Source organism: Cyclopterus lumpus, chromosome 25 (assembly GCF_009769545.1).
Source record: "Cyclopterus lumpus isolate fCycLum1 chromosome 25, fCycLum1.pri, whole genome shotgun sequence".
Taxonomy (NCBI): domain Eukaryota; kingdom Metazoa; phylum Chordata; class Actinopteri; order Perciformes; family Cyclopteridae; genus Cyclopterus; species Cyclopterus lumpus.
The window spans coordinates 4,396,811-4,415,720 of record NC_046990.1 but is presented as its reverse complement, the minus strand read 5'-3'; the positions used below and the strand labels follow the sequence as shown (position 1 = coordinate 4,415,720).

At 40.3% G+C, this 18,910-nt stretch overlaps 1 protein-coding gene across 3 annotated transcripts in view; it reads left to right on the top strand.

The window, feature by feature from the left end:
- The window catches only part of wdr26a (WD repeat domain 26a), a 33,678-nt gene extending 16,691 nt beyond the window's left edge, over nucleotides 1–16,987 (top strand). The window contains exons 7-15 of one of the 3 annotated variants that reach the window (XM_034528513.1): nucleotides 1,792–1,930; nucleotides 2,031–2,171; nucleotides 3,669–3,788; nucleotides 6,463–6,608; nucleotides 10,732–10,810; nucleotides 10,942–11,071; nucleotides 11,579–11,773; nucleotides 13,369–13,413; nucleotides 14,586–16,987. In XM_034528513.1, coding sequence (XP_034384404.1) covers nucleotides 1,792–1,930; nucleotides 2,031–2,171; nucleotides 3,669–3,788; nucleotides 6,463–6,608; nucleotides 10,732–10,810; nucleotides 10,942–11,071; nucleotides 11,579–11,773; nucleotides 13,369–13,394 — 976 coding nt within the window. In that variant the 3' untranslated portion in view covers nucleotides 13,395–13,413; nucleotides 14,586–16,987. Of the gene's footprint in view, nucleotides 1–1,791; nucleotides 1,931–2,030; nucleotides 2,172–3,668; nucleotides 3,789–6,462; nucleotides 6,609–10,731; nucleotides 10,811–10,941; nucleotides 11,072–11,578 lie in introns of all 3 variants that reach the window. The other 2 variants (XM_034528514.1, XM_034528512.1) reach the window with 2 other exon arrangements.
- The last annotated feature ends 1,923 nt before the right edge of the window (nucleotides 16,988–18,910 follow it).

Sequence of the window (18,910 nt, the reverse complement as noted above, 5' to 3'; positions counted from 1 at the left end):
GTAGACCCTGCTTTCCCTTCCTGAGCCGTCGGATGGTTTGCCAGAACTTCCTTGAGGCCAACCGAAAGTCCTTCTCCATGGCCTCCCGAACTCCTCCCATGCCCGAGTTTTAGCCTCCGCGACCATCGCCGCTGCAGCCCTTCTGGCCCGCCGGTACCCGTCAGCTGCTTCAGGCCTCCTTCTTCAGTTTGACGGCTTCCCTCACCCCCGGTGTCCACCACCGGGTTTTCGGGTTGCCGCCACGACAGGCACCGATGACCTTCCGGCCACAGCCCCGAGCAGCCGCGTCCACAATAGAGGCTTTGAACAAGGTCCACTCGGATTCCATGTCCCCAGCCTCCCTCGGGATTTGTGAGAAGTTCTTCCGGAGGTGGGAGACCTCCCGGACAGGATCCTCTGCCAGACGTTCCCAGTTCACCCTCACTACACGTTTGGGCTTGCCAGGTCTTTCTAGCCGACTCCCCCGCCATCTGATCCAACTCACCACCAGGTGGTGATCAGTTGACAGCTCTGCTCCTCTCTTCACCCGAGTGTCCAAGACATACGGCCGCAGATCAGATGATACGATTACAAAGTCGATCATTGATCTCCGGCCTAAGGTGTTCTGGTACCAGGTACACTTATGAGCCACCTTATGTTCGAACATGGTGTTCGTTATGGACAAACTGTGGCTAGCACAGAAGTCCAACAACAAAACACCATTCGGGTTCAGATCGGGCAAGCCGTTCCTCCCAATCACGCCCTGCCAGGTTTCTCTGTCATTGCCCACGTGAGCGTTGAAGTCTCCCAGGAGAACTATGGAGTCGGCAGGCGGCGCCCTTTCCAGGACCCCTCCCACCGACTCCAAGAAGGCCGGATACTCCGAAATGCTGTTCGGTGCATAAGCACAAACAACAGTCAGAGCCTTACTCCCCGCAACCCGTAGGCGCAGGGAGGCGACCCTCTCGTTCCCTGGGGAAAATTCCAACACAGCGGCGCTCAGCCGGGGGCTCGTGAGTATCCCCACTCCCGCCCGGCGCCTCTCACCCTGGGCAACTCCAGAAAAGGACAAAGTCCAACCCTTCTCCAGGAGCTTGGTTCCAGAGCCCATGCTGTGTGTGGAGGTGAGCCCAACTATATCTAGCTGGTACCGCTCCACCTCCTGCACCAGCTCCGGCTCTTTTCCCGCTAGTGAGGTGACGTTCCACGTCCCTAGAGCTAGTCTATGCCGCCGGCGATCGCCCCCCCCAGGTCTCCCGCCTGGCCCGCCGCCCGGTCTACATAGCACCCAACCCCGATAATTCTCCCTGCGGGTGGTGGGTCCACAGGGTGACTGCTGCTCCATGATGTTTTTTCGGGCTGAGCCCGACCGGGCCCCATGGGCGAAAGCCCGGCCACCAGACGCTCGCCGACGAGCTCCCCTCCTGGGTCTGGCTCCGGGAGGGTGCCCCGGTTTCCCTTGTCCGGGCAAGGTAGCTTCAGTCCGTGGGCTGCTTATCATCAGGGTTTATTGAACCACTCTTAGTCTGGGCTCTCCCCCGAGACCTGTTTGCCTTGGGAGACCCTACCAGTGGCTGATGCCCCGGACAACATAGCTCCCAGGATCACTGAGCCACTCAAACTCCTCCACCACGTTAAGGTGGCGATTCATAGGAGGAGAGGGTAGTATTGATGATTAATATGTAATCATTCAAACTACATCAAACAACATCAAATTACATCATAGTCAGTAAGATATGTATGTGACCTATATTGTGTTTATTTTGCATTGTGATGCTTGACGTCTGCCTCTGTGTGTTTTTTAATCTTTAGGAAGCAGTTCCCCTGCTACACTCAGCAGATTCTCACTGAACACTGCAACGAAGTCTGGTTTTGCAAGTTCTCCAACAATGGCACCAAACTGGCAACCGGGTCCAAAGACACCACAGTCATTGTGTGGCACGTGGATGTGGTAATCAATCATTTACTTATCTTTAGTGTTACTTCAGAGCAGGTGGAGTGTGAGGTTTGAAATACCCAGATTATTGTATGGCTTGTCTGTTGCTCGGTAGGAAACCCAGCAGCTGAAGTTGCTGAAGACTCTGGAGGGTCATGCTTATGGTGTTTCCTACCTGGCATGGAGCCCTGATGATGCCTACCTGATAGCCTGCGGTCCTGATGACTGCTCTGAGCTGTGGCTGTGGAATGTACAGGTACAACATCTCTCACACACTGTCAGCTGGTCATTAGCTTCCCTCCTGGGGAAATTTTGGAGTTGTATTTGTGCAATTTATATGGAGGGGTATAGAGCTGATGGAGAAAGTTAAATTGTATCACTCTATATCTAGAATTTAAAATAGAGCACAATTTCTGCACAATTCACCCCATAGTTCCCCATCCAGATTTATTCCCAGGTCATTCTCCCATCTAATTTTGGATCTATCCAAATCAGGCAATAATAAAGTCAACACAAGAGCTGCATGCACTCTAACAGTCTTTAACCTTTGATGTTATTGCATAATGAGATGCACAGGATAAGAAGAGCTACTATATATAATTATGTTTGATTCAAGGTGTCCTTGAGAATGTGTTTGTGTCTGAGTTATCTTTACTAGAGTGTGTTAGGAGAAGGTGAAAAACTAAAACACTGAGTGGTCTGAGCATTCCTCTAGGGAAACATCTTAAAGTCCAGAGAATCAGCAGTCAATGGACACATTATACGCAAAAATATGCTTTGAAAGTGATGTTTAAACAAAACAACTGGTGCTCTTAAATAGTTATTCCTAAGCAAGTTTTGTGTTTTTCAACAATTTTGCATTGTTAAAAAATTACTCTCGTAGATTTCTTTTTACCAGTGTTTGCAACAGATAAAAAAGCGTTACCCTCATCTGTGTTTGAGTAATATGTAATAGATATGGTATCATGTATGCAATATATCTGTGTTTGGTACAATTCAAACTGAGCTATACTATATTTCACCTGTCTTGCCAATATGAAGAAGACAACTCTTTACTGACTTTAATTTGGTTTGGTTTGATTTGGTTTATTCCACAGTAGAGCTTTCTGTGATACTAACTTCAATGACTTAAAGTGTTTGTGTAAAAACTAACAAGCGTGACTCCCATTAATAGTTTTAATATTAATGTGATATGTATCTAATCTTTGCTTTTCCCCAGATTTAGGCCTACAAGACACCTCACGCTTAATTGTGACTCATCATCATTTCACAAAGATGCACTTAGATCTGAGCTCCTCCTGCTGGCAAGGCCACAACCGCAACAAGACATATGACTGCTGATCAATTCTCAATTTGAGCCTTCTGTTGAGGTAGCCCGGAAAGGGAGAGCTACACGTGGCGGCCGTTGCAACATTTTAAATCAGATGAGTAATTTGGCCGATGCTGTGGTCCAAAATGTCAGTCTGACATTTGATATTTGTTTGTTTAAAGCTAGAAATCACATCATTCTCATAGTCATGTAGCAGTAACACAGCGCTGACATCATGGCTTAAAAAGCACTCTACCTACTTTCATGTTAAAGGCACACAGACCCATGCTGCCTTCTCATTGCATTTAGTCTTTTCCAAATCCATTCAAATCTGATGGGCCAACAGGGAAGAACAGTACTTGTGGTTTCAAAGTGCTGTAGTGTTAAGTGTGTGTTGTCAGATCTGTTCCATCATCTTACTCTCTCCTTGGTTCTGTTGTGTAGACGGGGGAGTTACGGACAAAGATGAGTCAGTCTCATGAGGATAGCCTGACCAGCGTCGCCTGGAATCCAGATGGTAAACGCTTTGTCACTGGTGGACAGAGAGGCCAGTTCTACCAGTGTGTGAGTATCTTTCACAGGCAGCACAGTGCCCACAGAGCATTTACAGATCTTTAACAGGGCATTTACATCATGCACTTGTAACCCGCTTAGTGTCAGTAGGATATTCAAATTATTATTGGGCCATGGTCCAGGTTCGTTTGGGAGAGGTTAAAAGTTAAGAATCGACACACAAAGAAAATGGAGCCACTGACTGGTTTGTTTCAAAGATTATATTGAACCGTATGAAAATAGGGAAAAAACATACATTCAAATGACATCTCACAACATTGACTCTTATTCTAAATAATACCCACACAGTTCCATTGAAATGGTGAACATATCCTTAAATTGTCTCAGTGTTCGTTCAGTTTGTTCCTTTAAGATCCAGTTTGAAGTTCAAATTCTTTCCTCGTCTGTTCCAATAGTCAGTCAGTTTCAAAATCAAAAGAATAAGTCAGTCATGAGCTCTATTGCTTCCTAAATTAATCCTACCACACTGGTGCCATCTCCCTCATCAGGGAGAGTTCACTTCCAACATCCATAATCTCAAGGTATCCAGGGACCCTCAAAAACCTAGCCAAGACGCTGCCAAAAGTTGTGAACTCCTGACGTAAAGGTCTCATCTGAATCACCTCTCTCCCGTCGCATGTGCAGTCTTATAACGCAGACAATGCGTCTCTAACAGTTTTACTTTTCTCGGCTGAACTAACTAATTAGTGAAAACAATAAGTGCCCGCTCACTCGCATATTTCCTCCTCCGTAACGTCAATTCTTCTTCCTGCTAGCCGGGTGGGACTTATTTTCCTTTCTCCAATCGGGCTGCATTTTCCGAAATCACCAATGAGAACACCTCTGGGTAAAACTGCTGTGATTGACAGTTTGTTTAACATCCCGAAATATATTTAGATTAGAATGACTTTAAAAACTTAAATTACAGTCTGGTTAAATCAAAATTAGAAAATAATCCTTAAATAAAATTATTAAGGACTCAAATTATCTACCTGGTTACACACTGTTGGGGTGTAAAGTACAGAGGCCAACAGTTTGCCTTGTATGGATTTTTTCAATGTGTACATTTCCCCGCTGCGGGACTAATAAAGTGTTATCTTATCTTAAATGTAGCTTGTGACTTCACAAGAGGAACCTTTAATATGTAATTGCAATGACATTCTGATATATCAAACACTGTAAGCAGACCAATGTGATCCTGGGTCTCATCTGGGCTGGTATGTAAAACTAGTTTGTGTACTGTTCTCACTAAAGGTTGTTGTAAAAAACGTATTCTTTAGCTATACAGCCAGCTTGACAATACATTCTCCAGCACCGTATTCTCCAAGGAACAGGCAGGTTGCTGTATTTGGCAGAATTTAATGGAGGAAAATATAATTTTGTAAAACTGAAAAAGAGCACAAAACACATTGTAAGTACAATAATACATCCTTATGCAGTTAAACTAACAATCGCCAATACAGTATTCAAACCAAAGAAATATTAAGCTAAACATGTTAATATAAATGTAAACAGTAGATGATTTACCCTCGATGGACTGGCGGCCTGTCCAGGGTGTCCCCTGCCTTCGCCCTATGTCAGCTGGGATAGGCTCCAGCGCTCCCGCGACCCTAATGACGATAAGCGGTATTGAAAATGGATGGATGGATGGATAGATGATTTACGGATGAAGCCAATTTTGTAGACTTTAAGGCAAGGATTGCGCAGATTATAAATTTATATTCTCAATCTGTGAATTCATGGGCAAAAGGAACTTCCTGAACGTTACTTCCGGTTACTCTGTGTGTTTACGATTAGCTTACTTCGTGCAGCTATTCACAATCGCCACTAGGTGTTTGTAGAGGGCATATAAAATATACAAATACACTGGTTCCAACACAGTTTGATTAATGATGAATGAGTTCTGACTTAAAATACATGCATCATACACCCTTTGTGTAAAGCCACTAAGAGTAACTTTACGCAAAGTCATGTTTAGAGCAGCACCAAGGTCGTGTGTCACTGTCATCGATAGTCGTGAGAAATGTTTCACTATTTTTCTGACTGAATTTAGGATTTGTTAGATGAATTGATAATAATTGACAATAATTGTGAGCGTTGTCTAGCATCCCTCGAGAGCTTATCCTTGGCAGGTTTGTGAAAGGCTGTAGCCTGAGATATTATGAATAGGAATTCCAATCGAGTGACAGAAGAATGGATAATTGTAGGTATAATCATAATGTGTAAAGGAACTGCCAAAGTAATGCAGTGTTTGTAAAATAGTTCTTTTGATAACTCAATTATTTCAGTTTATGACCTAAAAATGAAACCGTTTCTCTTAAAGACACCGGGAGTAGAACGTTTATGTGATTTTAGCATCTTTCAAAGAAAAATTTGACATCCTATTAAAAACTGATCTTAATGTTGCTTTATGGTCATTTATTCAGTTTGGATCAGGAAGGGAGGGGCTAGAATGTGGATTGCTCGGGTTGTGAATGTTCAACTTGTCCGCTGTTCCATACTTTTGTCATTATGTTTTCAAGTACTGATAACCTGATTATTTTCCAATAAAAAAAGTAAAACAAGTTCCAATAAAAAAAATGGACAGCCAATCAAATAGTGAATGATCTGGGATTTTCCTGTAGCAGTGTAATGCTGATTTTGTTTTTCTGTTTTTGAATACATGTTGTTTCCCCCTGACTCCCAGGACATGGATGGAAACCTGCTAGACTCATGGGAAGGAGTTCGGGTGCAGTGCCTGTGGTGTCTGAATGACGGCCGGACCGTCCTTGCATCCGACACCCACCAACGCATTCGCGGATACAACTTTGAGGACCTCACTGACAGAAACATGTAAGTCGCCACCATGACTGAGCGGAGGAACCCCAACACCCTCTTTTCCTGCTCTGTGTAGGTGTCTGCACACAATGTAACCAAACCTACATTTGTATTTTACTCCAGCCTATAAAAGCAGTGATTGTCAACCTATTTGGCTTGTGATCGATTCATCAACACAGAAAGCCAATCAGACATGACATTGGTTTTCATGGCCTGCACATGAAAAAACAGCCACATATCATATGTGTATGGAAAAGGCACATTGGAGCACTATACTCCAGTGTCATAAAAGGAATAAGCACAGATTATACAACTCTACAAAACTGGAATGAAAAAATAACTCCCTGCTAGGTATGTCAATAATCAGTTGGAATTCAAATTAACCGATTCAAAATATATCAACCGATAATGCCAAAACTGAGAGAGGTCTGGTGTTACTGTTGCAGAAAATGTTATGTTGATTTGCTGTAGTATGTGGTTGCGCCACAAGTTGGAGGCGCTTACGTTTGAATGAGATTGAGTTATAGGCAGAGTTCAGGGTTTAAGGTTAAGTATGTTTTTTGTACAGCAGGGAAAACATAATTACTAATAATAGAAATTAATAAATTGTATTCCCATTTATTTTATAAATGTTAACATTCAACAGTGGCCATAATTCTTACTATACTAGTTAAGGCACTCAAATAATAATATGTTGTCAGTATATTGTCCTTAAGAAATAATAAATATCTCAATATCTGTAGTGTAAATGCTGTTGATGATTCCTGAACTACAGCTTGCACACATTTACATTACACATTACAGGGCAGGCACAACAGACTGATTAGAATGCACATTGGGCTCAAATGCTTCGACCATCGTGTGGTTGCATATCTGCAGTTGCTTTGGCTTGGTCTGAATCTGCAGTGGCTGCAGCCTGAATGTGTGTCGACGGGACCTGACTTGTTTGAAGTGATCCCACAGATATACCAGACTTCCTTTGAAATGTCAGGATGAAATCTGACCAAAGTGGTTGTCCATTGAGATTAAGTAACCGGGCTAAGCCGACTGCAGCGCTGCTACAGCTACAGCTGACAAAACTTTCCATGTAATTCGTACCCTAGAATTTCTGTGTGCGTGTGCGACTAGTTGGCATTAATGGACTTTTTTGACAAATGATTTCAACAGTATTGTTCCTCCCCCAACAAGCTGTCCAGCTGAGCAGTTGTTTCCAGCAGTTTGGCTAACATTAGCTACTGTCAGCAACATATTCAATTCAATTCAGTTTATTTTGTGTAGCCCAAAATCACAAATCACAAATTTGCCCCAGAGGGCTTTACAATCTGGACACATATGACATCCTCTGTCCCGGGACCTCAAAGGTCCAACATATAAGTCCATCATGTAGATCTGATTATAAAGATTAAGACGAAGTCCGGTGTGGCAGATCCCCCATCTGCCACAACCTGTTTCACAATTATTCAATAACGTCATTGGTTATTTATTGTTGAAGGTGACAGCAATTTTTATTGAATATTAATTAATTGTTACTAATCAGGATCACCGCAATTTTAAATAAACTGATTATTTTGTGATATTTGGTTCAATTCCTTCAAGTACACATTGTGTTAAGTTAATCGGTTATTTGAACTGATCTTGTTTTGAACATAGGTCCAGTATTTCATAAATTGTTAATGATTAACCAATAATCAATTGTTAAAGTGCCTAAAACAAATTGCTTAAACAATGCTTTAATAGTTTCACATGGAGAGCGTGTTCTTTCCTGCTGGAGACATAACTTTATTTATAGCACAGTGGAGCACTGCGTCCGTAACTCACACTTTTATTTCATTATTCCCATAAAGGCAAGTTGCTTACAAATTCTTGCTGTTAACTTTTTTAAATCAAAAAGCTGCATAGAAAACACTTTTCTCTGCAACCAGTGAACTGGATAGGGTTAAGAGCCTGAAACCAGTGCCCTCTTTTCTATTAATTGAATCAAGAATTGATTCTGAATTGAATTGCCACAATCAAATTGAATCATCAGATTACCAAAGATGCTTAACTTCATAACAAAACATATTTCCTTTCTCACTCAAAACATTAACAAATTTGGTTATTTCAGAAAATTGTGCAGCTTCTGAAAATATAGCAAACACGTATGGATAAAAATAGAGCACCCCAGGCATTTGAATGCCTGTGTAGCAGAATTCTGGCAGTACCTTTGCACAGTGTTGTTGCCATAATAGTAGTAGTAGTAGTAGTGTTCAAACTTAAACAAAGGCATCATTCAGTTGTTCCCCCAATACAGCCACAATGTCTGAACTTTACACAACAAACTATCCCTTTCCTCCACCTCAGAGATTAAGATAGGAGAATGGTATGCCTCCATGTGGTCTGATGAATATGGCTGAGAGAGGATCTTTGGTAGGAAGGAAAATGTTTTCACCCCAGAAGCCACATAGAAGTAATTGAAAATGCACAGAGTTCATTCATACACTTCTAGAAGAGAAGCAGTTATTATCAACATATTTAGCAGGTCTGCATCATTTGCTACATATAAGTGGTAGAAACCTGGGAACCTAATGATTAATTTGCGATGCAGCAGCAGTATGTGTCAAGTTGTTCTAGTCATAAATCATAAATAAAAAATATATATCAAGATGGGTTTCTCCCATTTTAATCTCCTTTTAACCGAAATGTACTCTTCATGCCATGTCCTTATTTTTTAATATCTTACAACTTTTAATTGGATTTAGCACCTCATTTACATTACAAGAAGCTCTATAAAAGTAATCAACCCCAACTTCTTTAATCTAGCTTTGAAGATATAACGCTATAAACATGGAACACAACAAAATCCCCCTGTAAATGACCTTATTTCTTCTTCAAACAGTCTGCTCTTCACCTTAATGTTGAGTGTCCCATCTTAGTTACTACCTGGGTCTTCCTGAAGGCTTACCGTTTCTGCTTGTAACCCAATCTTACCTTTACTGATGTTTGCAGTTTAGACCTTTAATCCTCTCCATCCAGTTCTCTCCGTTTTGACCCGTTTTCTTTGTTCTTCCTCAAAGCAAAATGAATGCCCTTTCTGGTTCTTATAGTGTCTCACTCTTTTAAAAAGGCATACCAGGGCTTACATAGCTCAAAGCCCTTTCCGCGCTGCTGCCATGTTGGAGGTGCATTGTTGAGTTGTTGTGATATTGTTATTGATAGTAAGACCAATGTCATTGCTTTGAAGTTCAGCATATTCAGTACAGCCCTAGTTATAGATAGGATTTGGATTGCGATATTAATTAAAAGATAGTAATGGTAAAGGGAACACAATGCTAAGATAAAGACACATGGACTTTTAAAAGGTTTCAGTTGTTTTAATAGAGAAGACATATATGTGGAGCCCTCCTGTACCGGGCCATGCCAGTTTGTAATGTTTCCAGTCAGGATGCTTTCTATTGCTCTTCTGTAAGATTAGACAAGTACTTGGCACATGAACTTTGCTTTCTTAAGTTTCCTTAAGAGATGCAGCCGTTTATGAGCTTCACTAGGATGGAGAAGTGTGAGGACCATGTCAGGTTGTTTGTGATGCATTGTGATGCATTGATGTAGACAGGGGTGTGTGTCTTCGCCTCCTTTTTTCTAAAATCAAAAATCTGGTTTTACTGACATTGAGCAGCAGGTTGTTCTCTAAGCTCCACTCTGAAGGTTTTGCCAAGATGGCAAAGACAGTAGCCACGGGAACCAACAACTTTGAGCTACACAACAATTTCACACAAGTACACGCTTAGTTAGCCTCAAAACTAAAGGGTTTCCACCAACACGGACAAGTCCCCAATACGAGAAGAGATTTTTGCCAGAAGAGAAAATTACAGTCATTTGTAGTCATTTTGCTTTCACGGGATCATACAGTAAGAAGACTATTTTTTTTAAACAGCATCAAACGTAACAAGGGTTACAGACATTATCTGTCAGGGTTACAGACAGTATTTATAATATAGAAATGGTTAATTGCATTGGATGTTTAACTTAGCGGTTGTGCAAGCAATTTCCATTTTTTTGTGACCCACATATTTTTTCAGCTGTCTGGAAGCAGACAGCTGAATCACCCATTTGCTCTGCCTGTGGGTGATGTGGTTTCAACACATGTGTTGTATCATTCCAGAGTTCAGGAGGACCACCCCATCATGTCTTTCACTGTTTCCAAAAATGGAAGGTTAGCTCTGCTCAATGTTGCAACTCAGGTGAGCAGCTTGTCACTTCCTCACATTCACATCGCAATATACTTCCCTTTTATTTGAACTTCAGCTAGTTACGACGATATGATTTCAATCCAATCTTGATGTGTCTTTCCATATTTGCTTTTTGTGTGTAGGGAGTGCACCTGTGGGACCTGCAGGACCGGGTGCTGGTGAGGAAGTACCAAGGGGTGACCCAGGGCTTCTACACCATCCACTCTTGCTTCGGAGGGCACAATGAAGACTTCATTGCTAGTGGCAGTGAAGGCAAGACAACATAATGTTTCGTAGAAAGCTCAGCTCAGCAGCTCTTAGACAGACATACAACAAAACAAAATTGTCAAAATTAAAAGAGCATCACTATGATAATGTCATCAGGGTTATTTTCTCTGATTGATGAAGCTCCTCGACAACCACAGACAGGGTGGAATTATGACATCTATACGCAAAAAAGTCAGAATTATAAGGGTACCCACAGTTCCCTGTATTTGCTCAACCCTAGTTCAAGAAAAGGTCATGCACATCAAACAATTTGAAAGTAAAAGTAAAAGGTGAAAAAGTAAGCGGTACAAGTATAAAATAAACTGCCACACATTCGTCACGGAGAAGCCCCTGTGTACGTTCACCTTTGTGCAGCATGGGGAAGCAGGATTCCATCCTGAGGAGTACATATTTTGTGGAAACATATTGTCATGTATATAATTGGTGAAGTTGCCATTCAAGTCAACACCAATAAACTGGTAGCAGCTGATAAAGTGTCCTGTCTCCCGTCAGACCACAAAGTTTACATCTGGCACCGGCGCAGTGAGCTGCCCATCGCGGAGCTGACTGGCCATACTCGCACAGTCAACTGTGTGAGCTGGAACCCCATCCTACCGGGACTGCTGGCCAGCGCCTCCGACGACGGGACCGTCCGTATCTGGGGACCTGCCCCCTTCCTGGATGTCCAGGATGCAGAAGGGCTCAATGGTATGAACATGAAAACTAGTATGTCTACTCAAAAGGGAACAAGTTGAATTATCTGTCAGCCATTGCCTTCATCAGGCTCCTCAACAGTTTGCATAAGTAGGACTAGAATCCACAGTTTCTTCCTATATTTTGTTTTACATTAACATCAGCAGTCCTCCTCAACACAATGACATTTCACACTCTGAATGTTGATGAAATAAATTAATGTGTAATCTTGATTTGAAATTTAGTAAGATTAACTCTTTATGGCTTAGGTGAAGTCTTTGAATCCTAAACAAACAAACAAAACATTCTGAATAAAAATAATATGAAAAAAGCTTTAAATTCAGAAACAGAGCGGGCCTGCCTGATCACCAAAGTCAAGGGGTCCTGACTCCAAACACCTGGTCTCCTCTGGCTTTTAGCCTCGACGTAGGACCTACTAACAGACCCCCACCGGAGGATCTAAATCTGTTATGGGGATAGCAGGTCACAGTCGTCGGTAGTGATCATTTCATCCTCAAATCTCAAAATCTAATTTAAAATGTAAAGGTAACCAATGTAGGGATGCTTCTGTGCAGTCTTTTGATGGATCTTGTGAGCATCTTGCTGTAGCATTCTGGACCAGTTGAAGCCTGAACACGTTGCATTGACTCACACATGAATATAAAGAGTCACAATACTTTAACTGGGATGTAATAAGAGCATGGATGAGAGTTTCCATGTTCTTCTTTGCAGATTAAAAGGTTTAAAAGGTTTAAAAGGTTTAAGAATGTTACAGAGTTGTCTCGATTTTACGAGAACTTAAGGCTACATGCACACTACCTTTTTGTTATAAAACAGCGTTTTAAAACAATCTCCGTCCAGACGAGTATTTTAGCGAGGTTTTAGAAATATTCTCCGTCCATACACCATGCCTAAAATCACATGACCGTGGCTGTTAACGCCACTGCACAAGGAAATTGTCGCAAAGTGTTTAATAATAGCCTGTGCATGTAGGCAGTAGTAGCATTTGACAACAGATGCTAGCAGCACAGCATGTTCAGCAACACATGTAATTTGTTATCCATATTGAAATTAACCACTGAATTTAGGTTTATTAGATTAGATTTGATTTAAAGTCAAGTGGTCAACTGTATTAACAGCAATTAAACAAATGTTTGGCCACAGTCACTCTGACTCGACCTAAAGCCCAACTCAAATTGACCAAAGAGTATGTTGCTGTTCATTTAGCCAAGAAGGAATGTTTAGATATTAGGCAGAAGTTATTTGTTAATATGTCAAAAAAGATGGCTCTTGAGAAGTGGTTGAACTATGGCCAGAAGTTGTGTGCATGATTGATTATGCCTGGACTAAATGGACAGGTTGACTGAAATATCCCTTGAGTTGAAAGAATATCCAGGAATATCATTTGTAATGATATATTGGTTAGCTGCTTAGCAGTGACGTATTTAAATGCTTCCACCAGGGTGCAGGATGTGCTATAGCAAAAGTCAGGTGGAGTAATTCAGGTCCGAACAAACCTTATTAGAAATAAATGCAAAAAGGTCCTTGCATTTAGTGATATGTTGAGGAGGGTTTGTGCTGTGGCTAATAATGTTTACTTCTCACTTCAGATCTGAAAAATACTTTCTTGTCATGAATTTCTTCAGCCTTTCAAGGTTAGTGAAACGTTTTGAAGCCCTCCATTTGCGTTGTGCTTGTGACACGTTTTCTTTAATGAATGGATTTCATTGTAAAGCAAACGCTAAGATAACAATTTAAAACATACAGTAGAGTAACAGTATGCCATTTAAAACTTACAGCATACTACAGTCTCTCTGAGAAGGCTAACCACACTTTGCCCAACTGGCCTGTTCTAAGCAGCTCAGTGCACACATTGTATTTTCATCAATGTTTATGATGATGGCACAACTACAGTAGCCTCTCTAAAATAACACAAACTGTATAGTCCAGTAATATGTCACTTGACCTCATAGAAATTGCAAGAACAACTGTTTTACTTCTATTGTATTGTGCATATACAAAAGTGTGACTTCACAGTACAAGGGTAACAAAGATCTTGGTAGAACTAGACCAGATCGGTACAATAGGACCACATCGGGGTGGAATAGGACCTGATCTGGATAGAATATGACCTAATCTGAGTATAATAGAACTATGTCTGAGTGGAATAGGACCAGGTCTGGGTAGAATAAGACACAGGCTTGGTAGTATAAGACTAGATCCTAGTAGAATATAGGACCAGGTCTGGGTGGATAGGACAAGGCCAATTATGTAATCATAATTAGTTCTCATCACTGATGTACTGTATTTTGTTTTTGGAGGAAAAAAAACAGGATGGACAAATCTAACATTCACCGCAATGTAGATTCACTGAAATGTGACTAAAAAGGTGTTCTTGGTATGATCGTACTTGGCCAATTTTATTCCCTTTTATACAATTCCTTAGGGCTTGTATCTCTCTCATACAGACAACATGTATTGAGTTTGTTGTGTGTGTTGATCCACATTTTGGGGTAAAATGTCTGGACTTTTCCAGAATAAAGAATAATGAGTGATTTTTAACAGCATACAGCTAGTTGTTTTGAAAATTTTGTCCAGACATTTTATTTCAATGAGGGTAGACTGAATATGAGGAGCAGGAAACAAGAGTCCTGGATGACTTTCACACCATGTGACTGGTAGCAAAAACACACTAGTTGTCAACCAACATATCTTTTAGTGTTTGTGCTGTTGGTTTCTCACATATAATGAAGGAAATAAAATCGTAATAAGAATAAATGGTTAAGTTAAGAATGCTATGACCTCTGTCTTTTTTCTGTGCTGTCAGAATGTTGCAGCTAATGATTCGGAGGAGCGCTAAGACTCTTAGACACTTGAATGGATAAAGCAGAAACAGCTTTGGTCACTGGACAGCAGCTTCCTGGAGACGGGGCCAGTGGTGCTGCATGTCAGGATGTCACAACACAGAGATGTCAACCCAGTCACATTATTGAGAGCAGAGCTGACCGGATGAAGCTGGGCTCCACGACCTCCAGTATCTGACCCACCTCCTCCTCCTGTTCCCTCAGTACCATCTAGGACCACCCACATCCTCTTATTTATTATCAACAACATTGTGTATTCATGAGTAGTTCACTGACTTGTACTATTCTGTGACGTCGCAGCGCCTTCTTGTGGAGGTTGTGTGTTGTTATTTTTATTCAGTCCTGAAGAAGCTTCAACTTATGTCCTCTTTCACCTCCTGAACCTTTCTAAGATATGTGAACTATAGAGCCACTTGATGGGTGCACCCAATTGAAGAGTATCTTTAAATTTAAAAAAAAGTATATGTTATCTTTAATGCAGAGTACATTTTAATTTCAGTTATTTTCCTTCAGCTTTGCTGCTTCTAAGTAGAGAAGGAATAGTATATGATGAGCATGCTGCACAGGATGTTTCACACTTGCAGTATGTCCTGATATAGAATACATTGATGCCTTCTGAGAGTATACAGCTGATGTGTGAAAACCTATAGAGTTCAAATGATTATCTGTTCAATCCGTACCTCTGCATATGGATTATCTGTGTAATTTTCTTTAAGCCATTGGCGTGGATTTGCTCTTTATGTTGCTGTGACATCTTCACTATTTTTCCATTGCAGCCTGTTGCCATCTTTCATTTTCATATGAATTTCACTTGGTTTGGTTTAGTTGTTACATGTTTTAAGTCTAACTTATTACTGTTTTTAACTTATTAGTTTTGTATGTACTTCAAGTGGAAAGAGACACAACCAGTAGAGCCCCCAAAATCCTGTCTCAACTGTGAGCTTTGGCTGGTGTTATTGCCATGTTTTCATATTGTCAACAAATCCAATGAAAAGACCAGAACCAACAATGTGTCTGTTTGTCAGAACTTTCTGATGTCTCTATCCTGTCTGTGACACTCAGCTGCAAGCCCATTTGTTACTACTGAAGATGTACATCTTTCAGCCTTTTTTTAAAACTTATCTTTAGTCTTTTCCTAAAGCAGCTGGTGACTGTGGTTTGTAACAAACATTACTCAGACAGGAAGAAACTGCGTTTGTTGGCTATTTATCAAAATGTGGTGCTCTAGTGAGTATTTGTGCAGCAGGACGGTGTGTGGGAAGTATAACTTCAGAGTGTGTGTTCATGGTGATGAAGGAACATGTCAGCCAGTGCAACAGTGTAACTTGTGTGTTTGTGGACAACAATGGAGTTTTATGGCACCGAGGAAAAAGATCTATCAGCCGGTGATGCACACAATACTTGTTAGTACTGTACTTTTATTTTTTACAGGAGAAGGTCTATGCATGAGATTTGTTCATGATATAAATAAAGAAATATATAATTGCCAGCCATAACTGTAAGTGCAGGACATTAGTGAGCTGACAGTAACACAGTGTATGTAACAATCAATGTGTAACACATTTGTACACACGTGTAACATATGAATATGAACTTCTACACAGTTTTCCCTTCAGAGAGTCAAAAGAACGATCTTGCCTAATATAATATTCTGTGTAATATGTGCTGTATATTTGTATGTAATGGCATGTATTATGAGGCTGTGTAGAAATGGCAAACAGGATGATGTGTTTTTCAGGGTTCCCATGCTAGTTTTTTACTGTCAGATTCCAAAAGGTTGCAGATGCTCTTTCAGAGCTTCATACCAAATGGTCTTCACTGCACAACTGTCATATACTCTTGTAATATAAAGCAGCAAGTTTACATTTACACCTGCGTACACAGACAAATCGTTTTGAGATTCACAAACAACAGTGGAGCTGAACTTACATTTTAGTTTCCAAACCGCTTCCAGAGATAACCAAATTCTAAAACCTTTCCAGGCCTGGACGATAACTGCAGGACGTTCAGGACTGTGGGAACCCTGTTTGTCTGCTCAGACGCCATCACCACTTCCACCACACAACAGCTAGTGGTGCACAATAATGGATTTCACACACACTTAATTCTATCACAGCTGTGGTGTTCTAGTTTCTGCTTTTGCAGCTTCCTTTGTTTATTCCAAGTATTTCAGGCTTGTCTTCTTTTCTCTTCTCGTAAGAAGCCAAAGTAGAAACTGTGTTTGCTTGCAGGCAGTTTCTGCCAGAAACCATTTGACATTTTAAATGTGTTATTACAAAACGTGATTGTACTGTTGTGTATTGTCTGTCAGAGAAGTGTTATGTAAGCATATTTTAAATAAAGCATTCAGGGTTTTAAAATGTAATTTACTTTGAAATGTTCTTCACTTGATCTATTCTTAGTACAGTATTACTATGTTTATAAATATGACAAAACATGTTTGTCAAACCCTTCTTTTCATGACAAAGACAAGACGTCATTAAACAACGCTGAAAGAAAAAAAGACAAGACTAAAATGTCCTTTAAAAAAATAAAAGCTTTCCTATAACCTTTCTTTATTTTCCTCACCTTACACCTCTCTTCAGTCAAATGGCTTTTCATCAGATAATGATAAGATTACATTTTATGTGGAATGAGTTTGACTGAAATTACAGAATTAATGATTTGGCTCGATTAGATTGACGGAAATATTCATTATAATCTATATATAATGAAGGGGCATTTGACAGGATTACAATTAAATTTAAAAAACTGACTAAAATGTAATGCATTTTTTGCAACTCAAACTGAACTAAAACTAAGAGGACTCGAAAATGTCACTAAAACTAAATTTAGGACTAAAGGAGTCGGCCAACATTTTCAAATGTGCTTTACCCCTTCTAGAGCTGTATAATGGTGACAGTCCGGCTGGTTCTTTTCCTCTCCTTTTTTTTATCAATAAATGTGTCATAAATATCTTTTGTGTAAATCATTTTGCTCTTTTTTTTAAGGAGAAATGTATCTTTCCAAATCTGGCAAGTATGTGTTATTATTATATGTTATAGATGCTTAAAACAGTGTGTAATAACACAAAAATAAGAAATGCATTTCAATTTTCATCGGATTTCCATTTGAAATCAACTTGTATAAAACCTTTGACATTATAATAATCAAATTTAAATTTTACATGCTCTGAAACATGTTTTTGCCTGCAGCTTTCAGTGTCCACCATGTCTGTAACAGTCTGTAACATGGACCAATATAACAGCTTGTAACATGGACCAATATAACAGCTTGTAACATGGACCAATATAACAGCTTGTAACATGGACCAATATAACATACCTGTAAATCTCTAGCCGTTTTAGAGATGTGTTTAGCTCCCTGAAGCAGTTGCTGTCCAGCTGAAGACAGAACAGAGCTTTTATAACTGTTTCTGTCCCAGGCTGGCCTTCTGTCTGTTCTTTTCCCACTGTCCTTCTTTTTGTTTGTGGGGACTGGAAAGTGGGCCATTGAGAATGAAACAATACGAATACTATTACAACATCAAAGTATTATCTACACATCGGAACAGGAAAAATTCCCCCCAAAAAAACTCAAATGAGGAGAAAAAAAGGGAATACACCTCAGGGAGAGAAATAGAGGTGTACCTCTTTGTACAAAGATGTCATGTGTACAGATTAACTGCATGAAGGAACTCTGCCTGTCTGACTGGTGTCTTCATGCTCTGACACCTTCAAGTGTGACATAACCTGCATTCCTTGCATCCTATGACGTTTTTTGTGTTTGTTTCACCCCCTTAAAATGACATTATCACATTTTACTTCAGCCTGTAAACTCCAACTAACCATTTATGGTTCTTAGATTTTTGATGATGATGCCTCATTTTGACATTTCTATTTTATTATCAAATTACATCTGAAGGACTTGGTCCTGAGCCAGCTGTGTGAACCTTTACAGGTTTAAGTAAGAACTGAAAAACGCAGATGCGTCAATTTAACGGTTATCTAAAAAACGTTTTAATAAACGCAGACCTCACCTTACAGAAGAAATAAAACAGAATTATTCTGAAGTGAACTTAAAGTAACTATCTTCTTTCTACAGAATCATTTCCAATCCAATTCATGATTATGTCATGCTGCTGTTTTACAAAATGATCCCAATCTTCATCACAACCCTTTTAAACCTGCATGTTGAGGTTTAGTTTTTTTTACTTTCAGATTATAACAACATAACATAATGAGGTTCTAAGTATTTCACTCAGCTAGTGTTTTCTTCGCATAATGAAAGACATTCCGGAGATTGATTG